Source organism: Protopterus annectens, chromosome 6.part0, assembly GCF_019279795.1.
Source record: "Protopterus annectens isolate FY-2018-M chromosome 6.part0, PAN1.0, whole genome shotgun sequence".
NCBI classification, from domain to species: domain Eukaryota; kingdom Metazoa; phylum Chordata; order Ceratodontiformes; family Protopteridae; genus Protopterus; species Protopterus annectens.
The window spans coordinates 256,393,256-256,411,669 of record NC_056737.1 but is presented as its reverse complement, the minus strand read 5'-3'; the positions used below and the strand labels follow the sequence as shown (position 1 = coordinate 256,411,669).

Sequence of the window (18,414 nt, the reverse complement as noted above, 5' to 3'; positions counted from 1 at the left end):
GGGATGAGGAAAGGTCATGCTTTCAGGCTGGGCAAGGAGAATACAGATTTACAGTCCTTGGAATTCACTCCATCCCTTCCTGTGGGGAACTGGGGGTCAAAGTCCATGCTTCCTAACCCACTGTAGATGGGACAAAACTGGGATCAGAATCTTTTATCCACACCAGTAACATGAGGCTAAGTATGTATTGTTTAAGAAGGTAAGAACCCCAACAGTTCCCCTCAAAGCAGAAATTGGGCAAGACTGTACCACCATTTCAGAATCGGATGGGAGTGGAGACTGGGTATGTGGTTTGGGTTTGAGTGCTGATGTGGTAATATATGGAGAAAATGGGGAATTCTGACTTGATAAAGCCTGCCAGGGAAGGACCTTGGTCTAGGTGAGAGTTGTGGTGACTTCCCATAGTTAAATGATTTTCCATAGGTCAGCTGATGACAGAGGTGACACTGAGAGCCTGAATTTGTGCTTTTTGCATCTACTTGGTGGAAATCTTCACTTTAGTTTCCTAAGACTTCCTACTGTGCTGCTTATGGCTCTTCAGTTAGCACCTTTGACTTGTTGCTTTGGGCGTTTTCTCCCCTTTTACCCTTGGCAAGAATGAATTTATGGTCCATTTGTCTTGAGCTGGTATAGTTGTGGTTGCTCAACTTGTACATGCTGGGAGTGTTCAAGGCTGTATTAATTTCTGTTAGTTTTGTCCATTTCTTTGTACTAGGCACATCTGGTGTGTAGATTGCCAGGATTACCCTATTTAGCTGCTGAGGCACAAGCTCTGCTGTCTGCCAACATACTTGGCTGTGCTTGCCCTTTTGCTGAGGATGTCTGGATACCTTGATTCCTTTCTGTGGTGGCTGCTGCTACTGGGTTACTGGTGGCTATAAAATAGAAAATGAAAATTTGGGAGGGTCGTTGCAGTGGTACAGCTGAAATCCGCTTAGTGGGTATGACAGGGTTGGCACTATAAAGGTCTTTTTTCATAGTGGAGAATGGGAGTTGTTATAAGTAAATCTGGGGTTCTGTATTGCCTGTTATTGCCAGATGTGAACTTTAAGGGTGGACTGCTGACACACCAAGGAAGGCTGACTACCTCTACTCCACCACTTCTTACATAATCCTTTTGAAGTGATGTGGTGGCTTGTATGTTTGCCTAGGTGTTACTTGGTTAACATTTAATTTGGATTTAGTTTTGCTTTTTGAGTATTTACTCCTAGTGGCGAACTGATCTTGGGTTTCCCACAAGTGTATGGTAATACAGTCCAGGAAGCCTTGGAAAGTCTGAGGGTATGTCCACCAAGCTGGCTTGCAAGGCACAGTCCAAAAGTTCATTCCTTTTTCTACTGTATCTTGGCTAAAAGTTGCAGTATTTTTGTAGAGCAAAGTGTTTTAGCTGTTGGCTGAAGGAGAAATGGCATGTTACTGAATATTTAGTGGGGTGAAAGATCAAAAGGTTCCCTTGGGTGGTAGTGGATGAATTGTTGCTTATAGCGGTTTGTTACCTTAAACATCTGACATGGCATTTTTCTTTATTGGCATGAAATCTATTGTATATTGATAAAGTTGGCACACAATCCTGAAACTTTTTTTCTGGTTTCTGTTACCTAGTTGAGATGTGGGTTATGCTTTCTCTGATCTAGTCATTTATGTACCTGATTATAGTGGAGGGGCTACATTTAGATTGTTGCACAGTAAAGTGTTCTTTTATAACAGATGTGCACACCTGTTTCTAAAGTGTGATTTGTGATAGGTAGAGCTTTTCAAATTGGTTTTATTAATTGGCAGTAATTTGGTATTCTAAGTACTTATTACACTAATTGCAAAGTCTAATGTCAGGGATGTTGATTTTTTTTTTTCTTAAATTGACATTGTGTTCACTTTTTTAACCAAGTATTACACCCTTTGTTTGCCAGCCTATCTGTGTCGTTGGCCTTGTGACGAGGAATGCCTGTGGGTTATCCTAATCGCTCTTTGTCACTGTGGGTTTGGCCTGGTTGAAATTGCCAGTCATCTCCTACAATGTCAGTTGGCCATCTCTAGATCCATGTGCTTGCTGGTCTAGATGTAGTTGGGCACCTTTGTGCCATTTTGCAACGGCCCCTGAAAAAGATTTGGAACAAGATATAATCGATCCTCCTGTATCCCTTCTGAATGTTTGGTCGTGGTCGAAAAAGAAATTATGAAAGTTTCGAAAGTAAGTTGGTGGTCGAATCGTGACAGTGAGGTGATCCCAGGTTGCTTCTTGACCATAGCAGTCCTCTCTGCCTCCGACTGTAGTCTCCCTGTAGAGAGGGATGTAAGTCTGCCATCGAGTGGGTAGTAGTTCACTTGGGTGCCTAAAGAGCCAGTCGGGCATCTTCTTACATGGCGTTATCCCCTTCAAGAGCTTAATGCAGTGTGTGTGTCGGCACACTGCCTGGCTAGCCTAGTGATAATTAATTGCAGGTAAAGTAAATTTTTACTGCTGTAGATAATTCTGCATTTCCTGTAGATAATTTGACTTTTGTTGTTTACTAACTTAGTGTTTACCCATCTGTATATGGGCTGAGCTCCTCTCACAGTTAATGCTTTGAAGTATAGGTTTTTGTGTGTTTCTAATTAACTTGGCTGGTTTTAAAAACAGGACCTCAAGGATTTTATGAGACAAGCTGGAGAAGTTACTTTTGCGGATGCACACCGACCAAAGTTAAATGAAGGGTAAGTTTTCTTTTGCATTTCTGCTACATGACAGACATTGGCATGTTTGCATGTAGGGGATTTATAATGGTTTAAACTGGTCTGCCCTCACAAAGACAGAACTGGAATGGTTCACTAAAAGTAACCAGATGGTGAAAACGAGAACTAACGAGGAATTGTTTGGATAGTTCGTAATTGGCATACTGTGGAGTGCAGTTCATCTTGGAGGCAGTTTACTTGGTCGTACTGCTTTTAGTCAGGGGTTTCATTAACAGTGGAAGTTTTAGGCCATTTCTGTGTAACGCTGGGTCTCTTGAGACACATTGCAGTGTTTATTGTTAAAAGCTGTATTCTAGCATGCTGTTTTCACATTTTTTGTAGTGGTTGAATTGGAGATGAACGGTGCGTTACAAGTGTGTTAAATGGTAACAGTGAAGTCTGTGCAGTTATAATTTTTCCCTCCTCTGGGCCGGTAATCAAAGTGCCTGAATCCTCACTGCTGAACTGGTGAGGAGTGTTCACTTGGAACAAAGGTAAACTCAGTATTTCCAGATGTAGCTCTCTGCACCAAGCACAGTTTCCTTAAGAGCACATGGGAACACACTCAGCCCAGGGTCTGGGGTTGCCTGCGTCTCTCTCCAGACCCCCCCCCCCCCTCAATAAAGACTCCTCACTGGCAAAGCTATAGAGTTGAGTCCTCAGCTCAGAGTCCAAGTCATGTCCTCCACCTCCCTCTGAAACCGGTGCTCTGTGTCCCCTGCTCCAAGCAGCTGACATGCACACTTGGAGATATGATTTATACGCACACACACACATACACACATCTGGGAAAGGCTGGCACAGATTTACTCACTCTGCTACCCTTTGCCCAGACTATTGGGTAGTTACTGCCATCAGACACTGCAAAGCCAGCAGCTACTTTAAGGTTCTTACAAGGGTACCCAGTTGTACGGAGTGAAATTAATACTAATACAAATGGTAATGCTGACCAAACAGCAAGGCTTTCAGGAGCGGCCACAGTGTCACCAAATATAAGTACTCGGAAGTTAAAAAAAGTTCTATAAAAGACCAGCCACAATGAAAAGTTTAAATGTATGTAATAATAAAAACATAATACCATCTAGATAAAATAAACACCAGAGTTTCACTGAAAATGTTAAGATAACACACATGACTAGATTTACACGTATGCAGAAAAATAGAACTTTACTAATCTGACTATATTCTCCTGACTGGTCTAAAGAATTACTATTCCCTGGTTACTTGACTAAAGCTAAGCAAGAAGTGGGTGAGTGGTCTTGTCGGTTCCAGAAACTGACTGAGACTTCTGTCTTATCTGGTATTAAAACATCATTTCAGTCCTGGATTACAGAATGACATCACATACATCTGGTCATCTGACTTCTGGTTCCTACCCTTTTCTAGCAATTGAACCAGAATCTAGCACCTACACAGAGCTTTGCTAAGATCTGTTGCAGCTTCTGGAAGTGTGAGGTATAGTCTTTATGGCTTATACCAGGTAATTTCATTTCAAACTTTTTTCAAAGTTAGCTAGACTGAGATTAACCTCTTCTCTTCCAGTATCCTCTTAGTGTATTCATGTCAGTAGTTAGAGTACAGTAACACAAGTAACTTTACAGATAGATTTTCAACACGCACACCTGTACAAATGATTTAATTCTTTACAAAACTCTGGGTAGCTGTGGTGGCGCAGGTTACACATCCACTGCCTTACTTCTGGCATAGCTAGCAATACCTCACATAGTCGCAAATACTATGATGCACACCTATCCCAAATTATATTTTTGTTAAACTTTCACAAATGTCATAGTTTTGAAACTGCAACTTAAACGTTTTTGTTAACCCAAACATTAGGTTTCATATAAGAAAAGTTTCTGTGTGCATGTTTGAGGTATTCAAGAATTATCCAAGGTTTCACATGTCTTGTGTGAGTTTATAACATTAAATACATAGGGAAATATTTTTTTTTTCATAATTACTAGTGAGTATTTCTCAATGTCAAGCAAATTAACATTGGCAATGAATTTTTCTGTCTTACCATGGACTTTCACTTCATACCCCTTAATAACATACATAAGTCTCTCTGAGATTATGAATGTGACAATTGATTTCTGTACTGCAAGACATCCTAGATTAACAGTCTTAGTATATCATTTTGCTAATGACGCTGTGCACTTCCTAATACAGTCCATTAGCTGATAAGTTGTTGGGTTAAAGAAGCTAGGCCCAAAACTGGTCTGGATGCCTTAAGAAGCTATGGGTGTGAACTGGAAATGCACAAAAATGGCATTCTAGGCTTGAGCTTGCCCCGGCCCCACTTGAAAAGAGTGCCTCTTTCAGTGTTGTGCACAGGTGAAGCTGTGAAAGTGGTGGTAGGTTTTTACATATAGGAAAGATGGATCACTGTGCAGTGCTTAAAACACCCTAGGTCAGGTAGTTCCCATCCATTTGCCTGTGTGCAAAATGCTTTTTTTCTGCCTTGCTTGCCAGGTCTGCCACGGGTGAATGAATAAAGAAGCTAGATGACACAGTAACTATATAGTTATGAAAACATAACATGTCTAGTATTCTACCCTTAGCAGATTAGGTTTCCTTTGTTTGCTGCAGTATTCCTCACATGAGGGAGAGTTTGCTTCTGGCTGATCTGGCCAGTATACAAAAATCTAAATGCTGCAAGTTGCATGCAGTGACACATCATCCTATGTACACTGACCATAAAGAGAAGTCTGGTATAAAGCAGACATCGGCACATACCAATTTTGGAATTTTTCTGCCGCCGGTGTAATCTCCTGCTCTGGGTGTTTACTTGCCAGATTAGTCTGATAAATACCCCTGTGGAGTTCTTAATATATTGGCTACTGCTTGTATTTTGGTGATTTCATGTCTGCTAGGAAGGGAAAGTGCCTGTGTGGAAGGCAGATTCCACATAAGGACTCCCAAGACTCTTGTTTTGCCTTGGCCCAGACCGCGACCAATACCTCCTGTGCTGTCTGCAAGCCCTTTGTCCCCAAAACACTTGGGAGCTGTCTAGCTTCCCTTGAGCTTTATCTAGAGAGTCCCTTGAGCTTCATCTAGAGAGTTCACTTAAGCATTTAGCATGCGAGATGGAGACCACATCAGGCCCTTCCAAACGAGCCACAGTCAAAGGCCAAGAAACCTAGGCTTGATCTTCCTGCTGCTTGCTCTCTTCCGGGCGTCCCTCCTGAGGCTGATGTAGGCCTGGAGGCTATCCCAGAATCGGTACTTGTCCCTTCAGTGAGAAGCATGGGGGGGGGGGTCTGTGAGTAAAAAGCAGGTGTCTGGTATGAGCAAGTGAGGGGAAATGCTGCTCATTTCTGAAGGTGCACACGGCCTTACCCAAATCACCCTGTGGGAGGATGTGCGATCCTAACATTGGGTCCAGTGACTTTCCATCATATGGAATCTCCTAAGAAAAAATTGAAAAATCCATGTTGCTCCAGTTCACAGGATCAAGCTCCGGATTGGTGGGTGTTTTTTTTTCCCCAAGGCTTATTCATTGATCTCATGGCACTGCATCAGCCTTCAGCCACTCCCTCCCCCCCCCCCCCCCTCGTACTGCCTTCTGTCTCTCTAGCCCCTTTTAAGAGGACATCTGTAGATGGCTCTTCAGATGAGGCGGAATCATCAGGAGAAGTCCTCTAATGGTACAGATTCCCCTGGGGAGGATATTTCCTTTGGGGAAACTATTTTGAGGATGAAATAATTTTTCAAGTGGGACTGTTGCCAAGTGTCAGACATTCAAAGGAGGTATGACCTCCTTCAGATGGATTCTCATCCGCTTCTGCCATTCCTACTGGTCATTTAACCACCATAGATGTCTTTACAGCTGCATCCAAGTGCCCAGATAGATTTTTATAAGGTGCCTGTTGCCTCTAAATTCCTCTTCAAAGCCCCTTCTGCAGATCCAGTTACTATTTCAATCTCAGCTGACAAGGCATTCAAATTGCCTTCCTTCTCCTTACTGTCCTGATAAGGAGGAAGTGATTGGGGGGGGTCAACACCTCTGCTACTTTGGCCTTCAATGGAATTAATTATCAAATCCATATGGTGGAATGCTCCTGGCTCTCGTCAGATGCAGGAAAGCTCCTTTCGGAACTCCCTGACTTGCCCTCCAAGGCTAAATTGTCTCCTCTCTCCAACTGTTCTTCCCAAGGCTGACCCAGCAAGTTCATCATGCTGTGGATGCTGCAGCCAGGGCAGCGGCTCTGGGTGAACCCTGAGGATGTTCCTCTAGACAAAGTCTTGTGTGGTAGCTTGGCTTGCAGACCTTTTCGTATCACTGCAAGAGAGGCACGGAGCTGAAGGAACTTAAACATATATTCTTATTTCTCCAGTCCCCAGGTTCCAGAGTAACTACCCTGCTAAAGACCACCTTTGTTCTCCCTCCAAAGGTAAGAGTCTCCCCAGGAAACTTCAAAAGTCTACTTCAGCCACATTCAGAAACTGCCCTTTCTGCTCCTGTGACTTGCCTGCCTCCAGGGCCATCTACTGCTGTATCTGTCTCGTCTCCTTGGAATCTGATAACCCAGGACTCTTGGGTCCTCGCCATCATCAAACAAGGATGCTTCATGGTTTGGGATACTCTCCCCTCCTTCAGGGGCATCCCATAACCACCAAAAGAACAATTGGAACTGTTCTGTCATATCTGCTCTTCTCTCTCAAGGGAATTTTCTCAACTTAGAAAAGGATTCTACTGTTTTGGTCCCCAGGAAGGATGTCCTTTGGCGGCCCATTCTGGACCTTTCCCATTTAAATACTTTTCTGAAAGTCTCCACCTTTCAGATGCTGACTTTTTTACCCACTCTTGGCTTGTACTTCCCCAAGTCTTTATGGTGTCATTGGACATTAAAGATGCTTGCTTTCACATCCCCATTCACCCTCTGTTCAGGAAATTTTTGTTTTTCTGTTGCTTCCTCACATCTTCAATTCTGTGTTTTGCCCTTTGGTCTGTTTGCGGCAGCAAGGGTCTTCACAAAATGCTTTAATCCCTGTCATAGCTTACTGCAGACTATAGGGCATATAGATTTTCTCTTGTCTGGGTGATCTGCTCATCCAGGCCAAGTCCTCAGACCATATTTTAGGAGAATCTTTCCTTCATGCTTTCTTTTCTAGAGAGATTAGGCTTGACAGTAAACTTAGCAAAATCCCCTCTGACCCCTTCATAAGGCCACATTTTCCTTGGCTGCAGGATCCAAACAGACATGATGCTAGCTTCTCTGCCTACAGAAAAGTTTCTGTTAATTACTTCCTGTCTCCGGGGCCCATTACTGTAATCCCCAACTGCCAGGGATATCCTGTGTCTCCTGGGGTTTATGGCATCCATGCTCCCCTTGGTCAAGTTGCACATGGGAAAAATTCTGTGGTTTATAATGCAATAATGCAATGCTTCCATATCTAACTTGCCTAAAAAAGGAGTTAAGTTTGAATCCTTCAGGTTTCAAGGAGTCCAGGCCTTACCCCTACAACAACCCCTTCCCACTCGAGAGTTAGTTGTACGCACATGCTTCAGACACAGGGTGGGGTGCAATTGTGCAGTCTAAGGTGGTCAGATGTACAGTGGATATACACACCCCTGTTAAAATGCCAGGCTTTTGTGACAAAAAATGAGACCGCAATAAATCCTTTCAAAGCCTTTCCCACTTTTAATGTGACCTATAACCTGTACAATTCAATTGAAAAACAAATCTGTTTGTGGAGGGGGGGGGGTATAAAAAATATGCAACCAGCTTAAGTCTGCACATCTTTAAACTAATACTTAAGCATATTTTGCTTTAATTACAGCATTCAGTCTTCTTGAGTAAGTTGTTAGCATGGCACATCTTGATTTGGCAATTTGCCCACTGTACCTTGCAAAAGCGCTCCAAATTTGTGAGATGGAAAGGGCATCTCTTGTGCACCGCCCTCTTCAGGTTATCCCACAGATTTTCTATTGGATTTGGGTCTGGGCTCTGGCTGAGTTGTTCCAAAACTTTATTTTTCTTCTGGTGTGGCCATTCTTTTGCTTTGGATGTGTGCTTGGGGTAGTGTTGAAAGGTTAAATTCATCTTCAGCTTTCTAGCAGATGCCTTTCATCTTCAGCTTTCTAGCAGACGCCTAAAGGTTTTGGGCCAAAAGTGATTGGTATTGGGAGTTGTTCACAATTCCCTCCACCTTGACTGTAAAACCCCAGTGTTTGCACCAAACATACCTTTTGGAATTGTGGTACAAAAGTTCAGCCTTGGCCTCATCAGACCCTGAAGCATTTCTCCACATGCTTTTGGGAGACTTGTGTATTGTTTTGTAAATTTAAGCAGGGCCTGGATGTTTTTCTGTATAAGAAAAGGGTGCCATCTTGCAACCCTACCCCATAGCCCAGATGTGGAGAATATGGGTGATTGTTTTCTGTTTTCACATGTAGTACACAACCAGTACTACCCAGAAATTCCTGCAGCTCCTTCAGTGTTGCTGTAGTTTCTTGGCAGGCTCCCTGACAAGTTTTCATCTTGCCTTTTCATCAGATTTTGAAGGGGCATCCAGTTCTTTGCAGCATCACTGTTCCATATTTTCTCCACTTTTTGATGACTGTCTTCACTGTGTTCTATGGTATATCCAGTGCTGTGAAAAATGTATACCCTTTTCCTGACTACCTTTCAACAATAAAAACCTGGCATTTACAAGGGTGTGTGTAAACATTCTATATCCACTGTATAGTCCACAGAGCACATCAACATTAAGAGATGACTGTCCTGATTTTTGCCCTCATCTTCAAACCCATGCTTTTCCTATGGGTACTAAGGTGGATCACAGACGTTATCACACAAGATCCTCTGGTATATCAACAAAAGGGGAGGTGATGGTCTTGCCTCCTGTGCAAGACTAACTCTGCACACCTGGGAGTTGGTCTTACAAAGTCAAGTCTCTCTTCAGGCTGTGTTAACTTCCTTCAGCTCAGAATGTGGTGGCAGACTCTAGCAGCTCCATGAGTCACATCTCATGAATGGATGTTACACAGGAATGTGTTTCTGGACCTGGTCCATTGATGGAGGTGCACCTCAGATCTGTGTCTCCCTCGTCAACAGACAACTTCCCAAATTTTGTGCCAGAGTTGCTCAGCATGGGAGGTGGGTGCTCCATCTCTTGGAAGGGTATGTTTCTGTATGCATAACCACACACACACACACACACACACACACACACACACACACACACACACACACACACACACACACCTCCAAAAGGTCCTACTGAAGATTCAGAGGGGTCAACCAGAAATCTTGCTGGTGACTCACTTTTAGCCACGAATGCATTTGTTCCGCCACCCCCTGCATTTAGCCAGGGAGAATCACCATAAGTTACCACACAGGATGGACTTAACTCACGCAGGTCAAGGGAACTCTAGTACATCGCAGCTGTCAACAGTAAACCTGATCCTGTGGGTGGTGGGGTTTTAATTCCCTTCAGGCACCTTTTCTCCAACGTGCTTCAACTTCTGCGGGAGGCCAGAAAACCCACTATTAGGAAATCTTATGTTTCCAAATGGAGGAGGTTTTCCATCTGGGGTGTCAAACTTAGGACATCCACCATCTGTGTGAATCTAAGGTTGGGCTGGCTTTTGTGAAAGCCCACCTTTCAGCTGTCTCTGCTTGTCTGCCTGTGTCACCTCTTTAGCCTCTAGGTTGGAAGTTTAAACTGTTCCTTTAAAGGAGTCCTTCACATTAGACCATCTTCCTCCTTGGGATCTCAATTTTGTTCCAGAGAAACTTACTCTGGCCCCATTTGATCCAGCAAGTTGCTCTTCCCTGCAACATTGCACCTGGAAAACTGTTCTGTTAGTGGCCATTATTTCTGCCAGAAGGGTGTCTTGAGTTGCAGGCTCTAATATATAGACTTCCCTTCATAGTCTTCCACAGGGACTGGGTATCTCTGCGTACCAGTCCGTCCATTATGCCTACGGTGGTTACTGAATTATTCCTCCGTCTGTCAACCTTCCCACCTTTTTTCCTTTCCCTCAATCCTCCAGTGAGAAGATTCTGCACACTTTGATGTACACAGGCAACACCTGGACAAAACAAAACCCATGTAAGTCTGAATGCCTGTTTGACCCAGAGCCCTTGTTGGATAAAACTATCCAACTCCAAGCAAACTTTCGCCTCTTGGATTTCTAAAGCTTATTTCCATTGGCTGACCAACCGAAAGAGCCTTCTCCTGTGAGGGCACAGACTACTAGGGCAGTGTCTTCTCTGCAGCTTTCCTTAAAGACTTGGAAATTGGGCAGCTACTTGGTCCTCCTCTTACATATATTCACTAAACATTATAAATTAGATAACTTGTCTAGTTCCAGGCTGGATTTGCCAGAGCTATTCTGCATGGCTTCGTAGAAAATGCTTCTGGTCCTCCGCCCAATCTTTATTGTGCATGAGCTTTGGCATTCTCCTTCATGTGATGAATAGTTGTATAAAATCTTACCATAACCATAGATGTCATCCTGTTCTATATGCCCCCCACCACCGCTACCTTCACCCTGATGCTTGCCTGCTTTCTTACCTAAGCCCAGACTGGTGCTTGGCAACATTCATTTGAGGTTGGTACATGCTGACGTTCGCGTTGTACCCCACTTCTGTTTATAGCCAATGTATGTAGGATTATGTGCGGTGCCACACATACCTTACTGTAGCATTTACACTTTTGTATACTGGCCGGACGTACAAGTCAGCCGGAGCAGAACTCCCTTATATGATTTCTGCAGCATACAAAAGTATATCTATGGTTATGGTAAGGTTTTAAACGGCTATCTGCTTGCTTTAGTATTTCATATACACATGTGGAGATGGCTGTCTTAATACGCAGGCAACTTGTAGAACCCTGTTTTAGTTAAGTGGAGGATAAAAGCTTATTGCAAGTAAACTGCTGTGTTTAATTGGGCACAAACTGCATTATGAGAACAAAGTGAATAGTGTGTCTGCTTGGTCGCAATCTTGAGTGTTGTGGGGATGGCTGTTAATTAAATGCCTTCTGGTGTTTAAAAGGCAGTCCCAGGGATTTTTTGTTTTGTTTCAGCTTTTGTCTACATTTCAGGTTTCCTTTTCTGAGCATGCTCACCTTTGGCAGAGGGGGCGGGAGAAGAGTGCCTGAAGGCACTTTCAAAGGTGTTGGTCAAATTCCATCTTAAATTGCAGTTGTACTGACAGCAGCTTTCCCTGTGAGCCATTCATTAGTTTAATTTGTGCAATTTACCCATTGAGAAAAGTAGCCTTTTGGGCGTTTTATGACCTTGCTGTTGCTACTACTACTCTAGAAAGCACATCAGTAATGCAAGGCTTTTAAAACATTGGTGAACAAGAGTGTTTCTTTCATTTCATATTTTGTTCTGTCGTGATTGTAAATCCTAGCAGTCTACAACAACTTTGTCATGGCTTTTACCTATAGAAAGCATCTGAGTCGGGCAAACAGTGGAGACCATATTTCTCGCATGTTTTACTGTATTCTGGTTTTTGAATATTAGCCTGGTGTAGTGACTTTCTGACCTGATTCCATTGAAAGCAAGTGTGTGACAAAAGGTTGGGTAGGCTCATGCTTCTGTTCCTTTTTTAGCTAGTTTGATATGTGCCAATTTCTGAGTACTACAAGACAAATGCACTTTTTTTTGAGCTGGCTGCTTGTACGTCTGTTAGAGTGATGCAAAATTTAAAAATTAGTATGCAGTGATGTCCCTTTTCCCTGATTACTTTATTTTAAATATGAGCCAGGAGCTGGGGACGTAGTTCCCCAATCCAGTGCAAGTCAGGAACACTCATTCAAAGATAAGTTTATCCTGGGAGCTGAAATAAGATGGAACTGTGGATTTAACAGCATATTTAAAAGTAAAATGACACTGTGGGTGGGCATGAAAGTAATGCGTCAGTGTGTGTGACTTGTCAGCCTAACTCAAGACCCTAATTTTGTGTGCGCGCAAGTACCCATAACCCTTTTGTGTCCATTGTTTGCTGCTTGTTGGGTCATGTGTCCTGTATTGGGTAACGAGTTTAACCGCACTGTGAAGTGAGCGTTTTATTCTGCGTTTAAAATCTGTTGGATGAGTATCATCAAGGTAATAGAAAAACTTTTTAGTTTGTAGTTGATGGGGCTCAATGGACTTGCTTTAGGAAATTATTTTTAATAATTACAGGATACTGATGAAAGTGGTTACATTTTTTTTCCCCCTCTCTCCCATAGGGTAGTCGAATTTGCTTCTTACAGTGACCTGAAGACTGCTATGGAAAAGCTGAATGGTAAAGAAATCAATGGAAGGAAAATCAGATTGATTGAAGGCTATAAAAAAAGGTACGTCTTCTCTCTTAAGAAGAGGGCACTGCTCAGTTTGAACAGTGTACATCTAGAAGTGGGTATCTTTTTCTGTACCATATAAAGTGGTGGTCTGCTAATCCTTAGTTCAGTCTGAACAGTGGATATTAACTGTACTTTATGGCTGGCAAAGATCAACCTTTAGGCTGACTTTGTAACCCTCTCTTACAAGGAGGAAGCCATGATTTTTGAAACTGAAGATCTTAGTTATCCATGTATTGAGTTGTGTGTAATAGTTTCTAAATTTTCTTTCAGGTCCCGAAGCAAGTCTCGATCACGGAGTAGAAGCTCTTCTAGGTCCCGCAGTCGATCTCGTTCCCCAAGCCGCAGATCTTACTCAAGGTCCAGGAGTAGAAGTGCCAGCAAGTCCCCAAGCAGGTCTCCTGCTGCCGATAAGTCTCCAAAGCGTGCATCTTCAGCTTCACATTCCAAGTCTCCAAGTCCACAACCAAGATCAAGATCACATTCAAGATCACGGTCTAGATCTGCAGACAGCAGAAACTGAATTGTGTGCATATTTTTTAAGAAACTTTTGTTACCAGTTATGGCGTGTGCATAATGCCTCTTGAGACTGAATTTTACTGGATGTGATGTGTGGGTTTGGGGGGGGGGGTAAATACCTGGAAAAGTGAAACAATGTATTTTTCTTTATGTGGACCATACAAGTAGGTACAAGAACCTTTGGGTAGAGTTGTACTATTTTTTATTTATTTTTTTCCTATACCGGTTTTTACTTCATGATCTGTTTACAATACACACTACAGAACCCTTAAACCAGAATAAATCATCTTCCATGTTAGTTGTGTACTCCGGGTGGCTTTGAAAAAGTGGCATCGTGAGCATGCAACCCACTTTTTAGGAAACATTTGCTCTCGAGTCAAAGCCCTATAGTGACCCTATCCGCAGAGATTTAGTCAGCAAGTAAGGAATGGCTGTAGATAGCCAGACCTTTTTTGTCCTCTCATCTAAGGACTGTTTGGACTCCAGTCCATGTACTGCATGTCTTTGAGATGTAGGAGGAAAACAAATGGATGCCAATAAGCCAAGCAGACTTCACACAAGTGGCTCCCATGTCCAATTTTAATTTGGTTGTTTAATTGGAAACTGCGTAGTTGCTGTTGTCCTCTTAACGATTTAAGACTGTAAGGGGCAGGCACTGTGTACCTAAATTTTTACTATTCAAGTTAACCTTGCAGGCATTGGTTGCATGATTGCTTCAACATTGATTTCCCCTCATTGGGAAGGTCTAGATCTCTGGTGGATGGGGCAGCCTTATAGCTGAAAATCCTGTTTTTTTCAGTGTATGCCATCACTCTGAGAACGAGTATTTGGCTGTTTAGGTATTGCCAAAAAGTTGTAAAGAAATATGCACATTTGTTTTCACACCCCAGTTCAATACTTGGAGGAGCCTTAATGGTTGCAGTTTTTTTGGATATGATTGCCCACCATTTTTAATAAAATGAGAGAAAGAGTTTTAGTGCATCAGTGGTATGTTGAACTGGCTGAATTTAGATATAAGAGTTTAGTTAATGTATGCTTGTTTCATGTCTCATCTGCATCTTGCTTTTCCCAATTGTGATTTGCGGCAGTGAGTGGGATGTACTTCAATCATATGAATGTATAAGTGTGTGTGTGTTCACATGCTTGTTTCAGAAGCCCAATATTTGTAGTTCTCTCAAAGCCAGTGTTCTGTAAAGTAGGTTGGTTATTTTTCTAGGAGAATGGAGGATGGGTATAATAAGGAAGAGGAGAAAATCTAAGCACAGCCATGGGGTGGGGAGTGCAGTTAAGCAAAGGTTCCAAATACTAACCAGACTAATGTGTGTTTTTGTTGATCGAATTATAGAATCCCTTTTCTGGGCCTGTGCTACTAAGTAGGAGGAATATAAATGTCCACCCTTCTCTCACTGGCTCATGTTAAGGGCTAAATAAATGCCCTGAATAATGTGCCATAAACACTTGTCGCATTCATAAACTCTCCCTTCATTTCTGTACATGTGGATTTCCAAGAAGTTGGCTGGTGGGTTGCTCAGCTCTTTTTTGCAGTGTTGTCAAAATGTTTAGGGAGGGCCTGGATATCGGCCACTTCGTGTTAAAACTGTACTTGTGTAGCAGCAACTCTACTTCAGTGAAGCACTCCGCAGTTTAGAGACTTGAAATGTTAACTGATTAAAAAACACTGTTGATGGATAAACTAGACTCGTGCCTGCCTATTTTGCATCCTCTGGCAGGGTTCATAACCCCAAATGTAATATAGTTTGCCAAAGTTAATACTCTTGTGCTGGGAAGAATTGTTTCCATTTTGGCCAGTTACTTGGAGGTGGAATTTCTGTTTTCATCCCCCATTTAGCTTTGCGCCAGGTGAGGACAGGTCCAATTTCAAATTTTCCAAAAGCGCAAACTTGGGAATTTTCATTTGGAGGGCGTTCTAAACATGTAAACATAATCTCTATTCCTTTAGCATTAGTAAATGCAAATATTGCACAAGGGCTTAAAAAAAATAAATAAATAAAAATAAAATTTTACCAAAGTTTCAAATCTTCAAACATATGCCCTAGGCATTTTGAATGGAGATTGCTGTACAGTGTGGAACGGGAAATTTACTGTGCTACTGTAGTGCAGTCCCTGAGTTGGTATATTTAATTAGCAGGGAGTGGGGGTGGGGTGCACTAGCAAGCTATTTTAGTTCAAAACCTAGATTGTATGCTCTCTGCTGTATGATTGAAGTTTTGAAACTTGGTTGTCCGATAATAACCCATAGTGTGTACTTTTTTTTTTTTTTTTTAAGAACTATAATTACTATAGGATAAATAGTACAGAATGTAATAGTTATTCTGGGCACATTCCTCTGTGAAACTTTTTTGCAGCCAAAGTTTTTAACCATTGTGTGTATTTCTAGAACTTGTAAGTTGTGGTCTCTAAGATAGAGTAATGCTTAAATCCAGTTCAAGGTAGCTTTGGTACCTGGTTTACTTTCTGACTTTTCTCCAAAGACCAAAGGTGCTATTTGGCTATTTCTTATTGTCAACATAATGGTTAATAACTTTATCTGACACTACCGATTTTAAAATAGCTCTAGACCACTTGCAGATATTTGGCCTTTTCCACATTGCACTTCTAACATCTTCACATCTTTTCTTCCCTTATTCTTTAAAGGACAACTACACCCACAGACTTAAACACGTTTGTTTAATCATGGTTGGTGTTTCCTACATTTTAACACCAATCTGGGACTATTTAGAGCTTTTTAGATATCGTTATACACAATTTCTGACCACATTGGGGTCTGGCATTTTGAAATTGACTGTTTAGTCTGCCTCGAGTATCCCGGAATGCATTGTTTGTCTTGCATCAGATCTGTCACATTTTCCCTAAAGCTCCTGTCATTGTACTGGTTTTTACAGGCATTCACCGCTGTGTTGTAGTCTCCTACTTTTGGTTAAAATGTTATCCTTTTTCATTGACTACTTCAAACATAAGCAGTGCAAATGCTACAGAATAGAATTGAAAGTGAATTTTACTGCTCTCTCTTAGAAATGCTAGCTTAATTTCTTTTGTGAAGGCTGAAGTATAGTTCAAGCCATCTCCCCTCCCCTTAATTTGACCCATTATCTGCATGTGGTTGACAACTCAGCAGGTGACCAGACCAATGTACTGTTTTCTTGTCTGCCTTTCCTTACAGTGGGAGACTTTTTGTTGCACTCCTGTCAAATTTAGAACCAGGCTCCATAGCACTGGGAATGATCACTGTTTTTGCAAAGTGTCAAACTCCCACTTTCCTTCCTGTTTGCTGTGATGCACTATAAACAAAATATTTCACAGACTTGCATGACGGCACCTACATGCTTTAAGTGGTAATTAAGATGATTACAGTATTGCATGCTTGTAATCTGAAGTAGTGTTGTCGATTTTAATTGTGGCAAACATCTGGGTCTTATGTAAAAACATGCAATTTAATTTCTACGCATGGTCATTGCAAATTTATGATCTTGGTTTTTGCAGCTGTTACTGTGCTTCTGCCTGTACTTTGTCACATATCGGTAGGGCTCTTAAGAAGTGAGGTTGTAGTTTGACATTTTTGCTAGTTACGAGTGGGCTGGGTAAGGCAGCTCTGACCACACAATGTGGGGGGGTCCACTGGCTCTTCTATACAGCATGCAAATCAGCTGGGGATTAAGTCACTTTGGGGGAGGAAACGTCCCAGTAGCTAGAGCAAGAGCTCTGGCAGATTTCAGAGCCAGTTAGGTTTTTCAACTTGGTTTTCAAAGTGAAAGTAAAACAGTACAGAAAGTTAGGAAGCCTAACGGAGAACAGTTGAGTGGATTAGTTTTTAAAGCTGCATGGGTGATTTTTCGAGGCTGTATCAACTGGGACTAAGATGGCAGGTTGAGCAATCTGCTTTAATATCCCATTGTCCTTTAATTTATCCAGGGACTGTTGATGCATATGTAAACACTCTTTGGGTGCATGCAGAGGTAGGATGGATAGGCTGTGGCAGTTAATAACCTCTCCATTTCGGATCAGATAATTCGCACTAACATTTGTTCCTTTTAAACCTGACTTAAAAACCACTGGATAAATTTCCCTTCTCAAATTCAGTATTCATGTTATAACTTCTTACATAGAGATGCCAGTTAGAGGTGAAGGGTACCAGGAACGTTTCATGGGTTATCAAACTCATTTTTTTCTTAATTTATTTCTTTTACATTTTTTTCTTTTATATAAAAAATGTACACACTATATAATTCATCTAAAAAAATGAAAAGATGGATTGTTTTGTACAACTCTGCACGTAAAAATCCACTACCAAACAGCGGACCGGAGTTCTGCTGTGGCGACCCCTAAGCCTCAGCCTATAAGCCGAAAGACACAACAACCATAATCACTCTGTCATTGGTGCCACCTTCTTTTTAACTTTATAATGTTTGCATGTCTTCTCCCCCCCCCCCCCCTCCAGTTTCAAGATCTGCATCTGCCAGTCTGCATTTAAAGCTTCTCAGCAGGATAATGCACTGGTGCTGTATCGGGACCTGTTTGGTTGTTCATACTGTTTTACTGTTGCAGAAATTGTATTTTTTTTCTTGTGGCCGCCTCTGGCTGGCCAGAGTACCAGAAATTAATCTTCCTCATCCTGGGCTGGTGACCATCTTGGCAAGCTCATATACTGACTTCTAATTTAGATGACATAGCTTCAGCTTCATCTCATGAGGGCTTCTCTTTTGGGGACTCTTCATAAGGTGAGAGAGTTTCATAAGGTGAGAGAGTATTTCCATTGGGATGCTCAGAATTATCCTAGGTCTAAGAGGGTTAGGGAATTACTTTAAGCTCTCTGAGCACAAATCTTTGGCCATTCCTGTAGTGTTAGAAGTTATGAATGATCCT

The 18,414-nt window shown here is 42.1% G+C and overlaps 1 protein-coding gene across 2 annotated transcripts in view; it reads left to right on the top strand.

Moving 5' to 3' along the window:
• Positions 1-14,514, top strand: part of LOC122804241 (serine/arginine-rich splicing factor 5-like) — a 56,536-nt gene extending 42,022 nt beyond the window's left edge. For both annotated transcript variants that reach the window (XM_044073992.1, XM_044073994.1), the window contains exons 6-8: positions 2,618-2,691; positions 12,904-13,011; positions 13,288-14,514. In XM_044073992.1, the coding sequence (XP_043929927.1) occupies positions 2,618-2,691; positions 12,904-13,011; positions 13,288-13,537 (432 nt within the window). In that variant the 3' untranslated portion in view covers positions 13,538-14,514. The remainder of the gene's footprint in view (positions 1-2,617; positions 2,692-12,903; positions 13,012-13,287) is intronic.
• Positions 14,515-18,414: the final 3,900 nt, after the last annotated feature.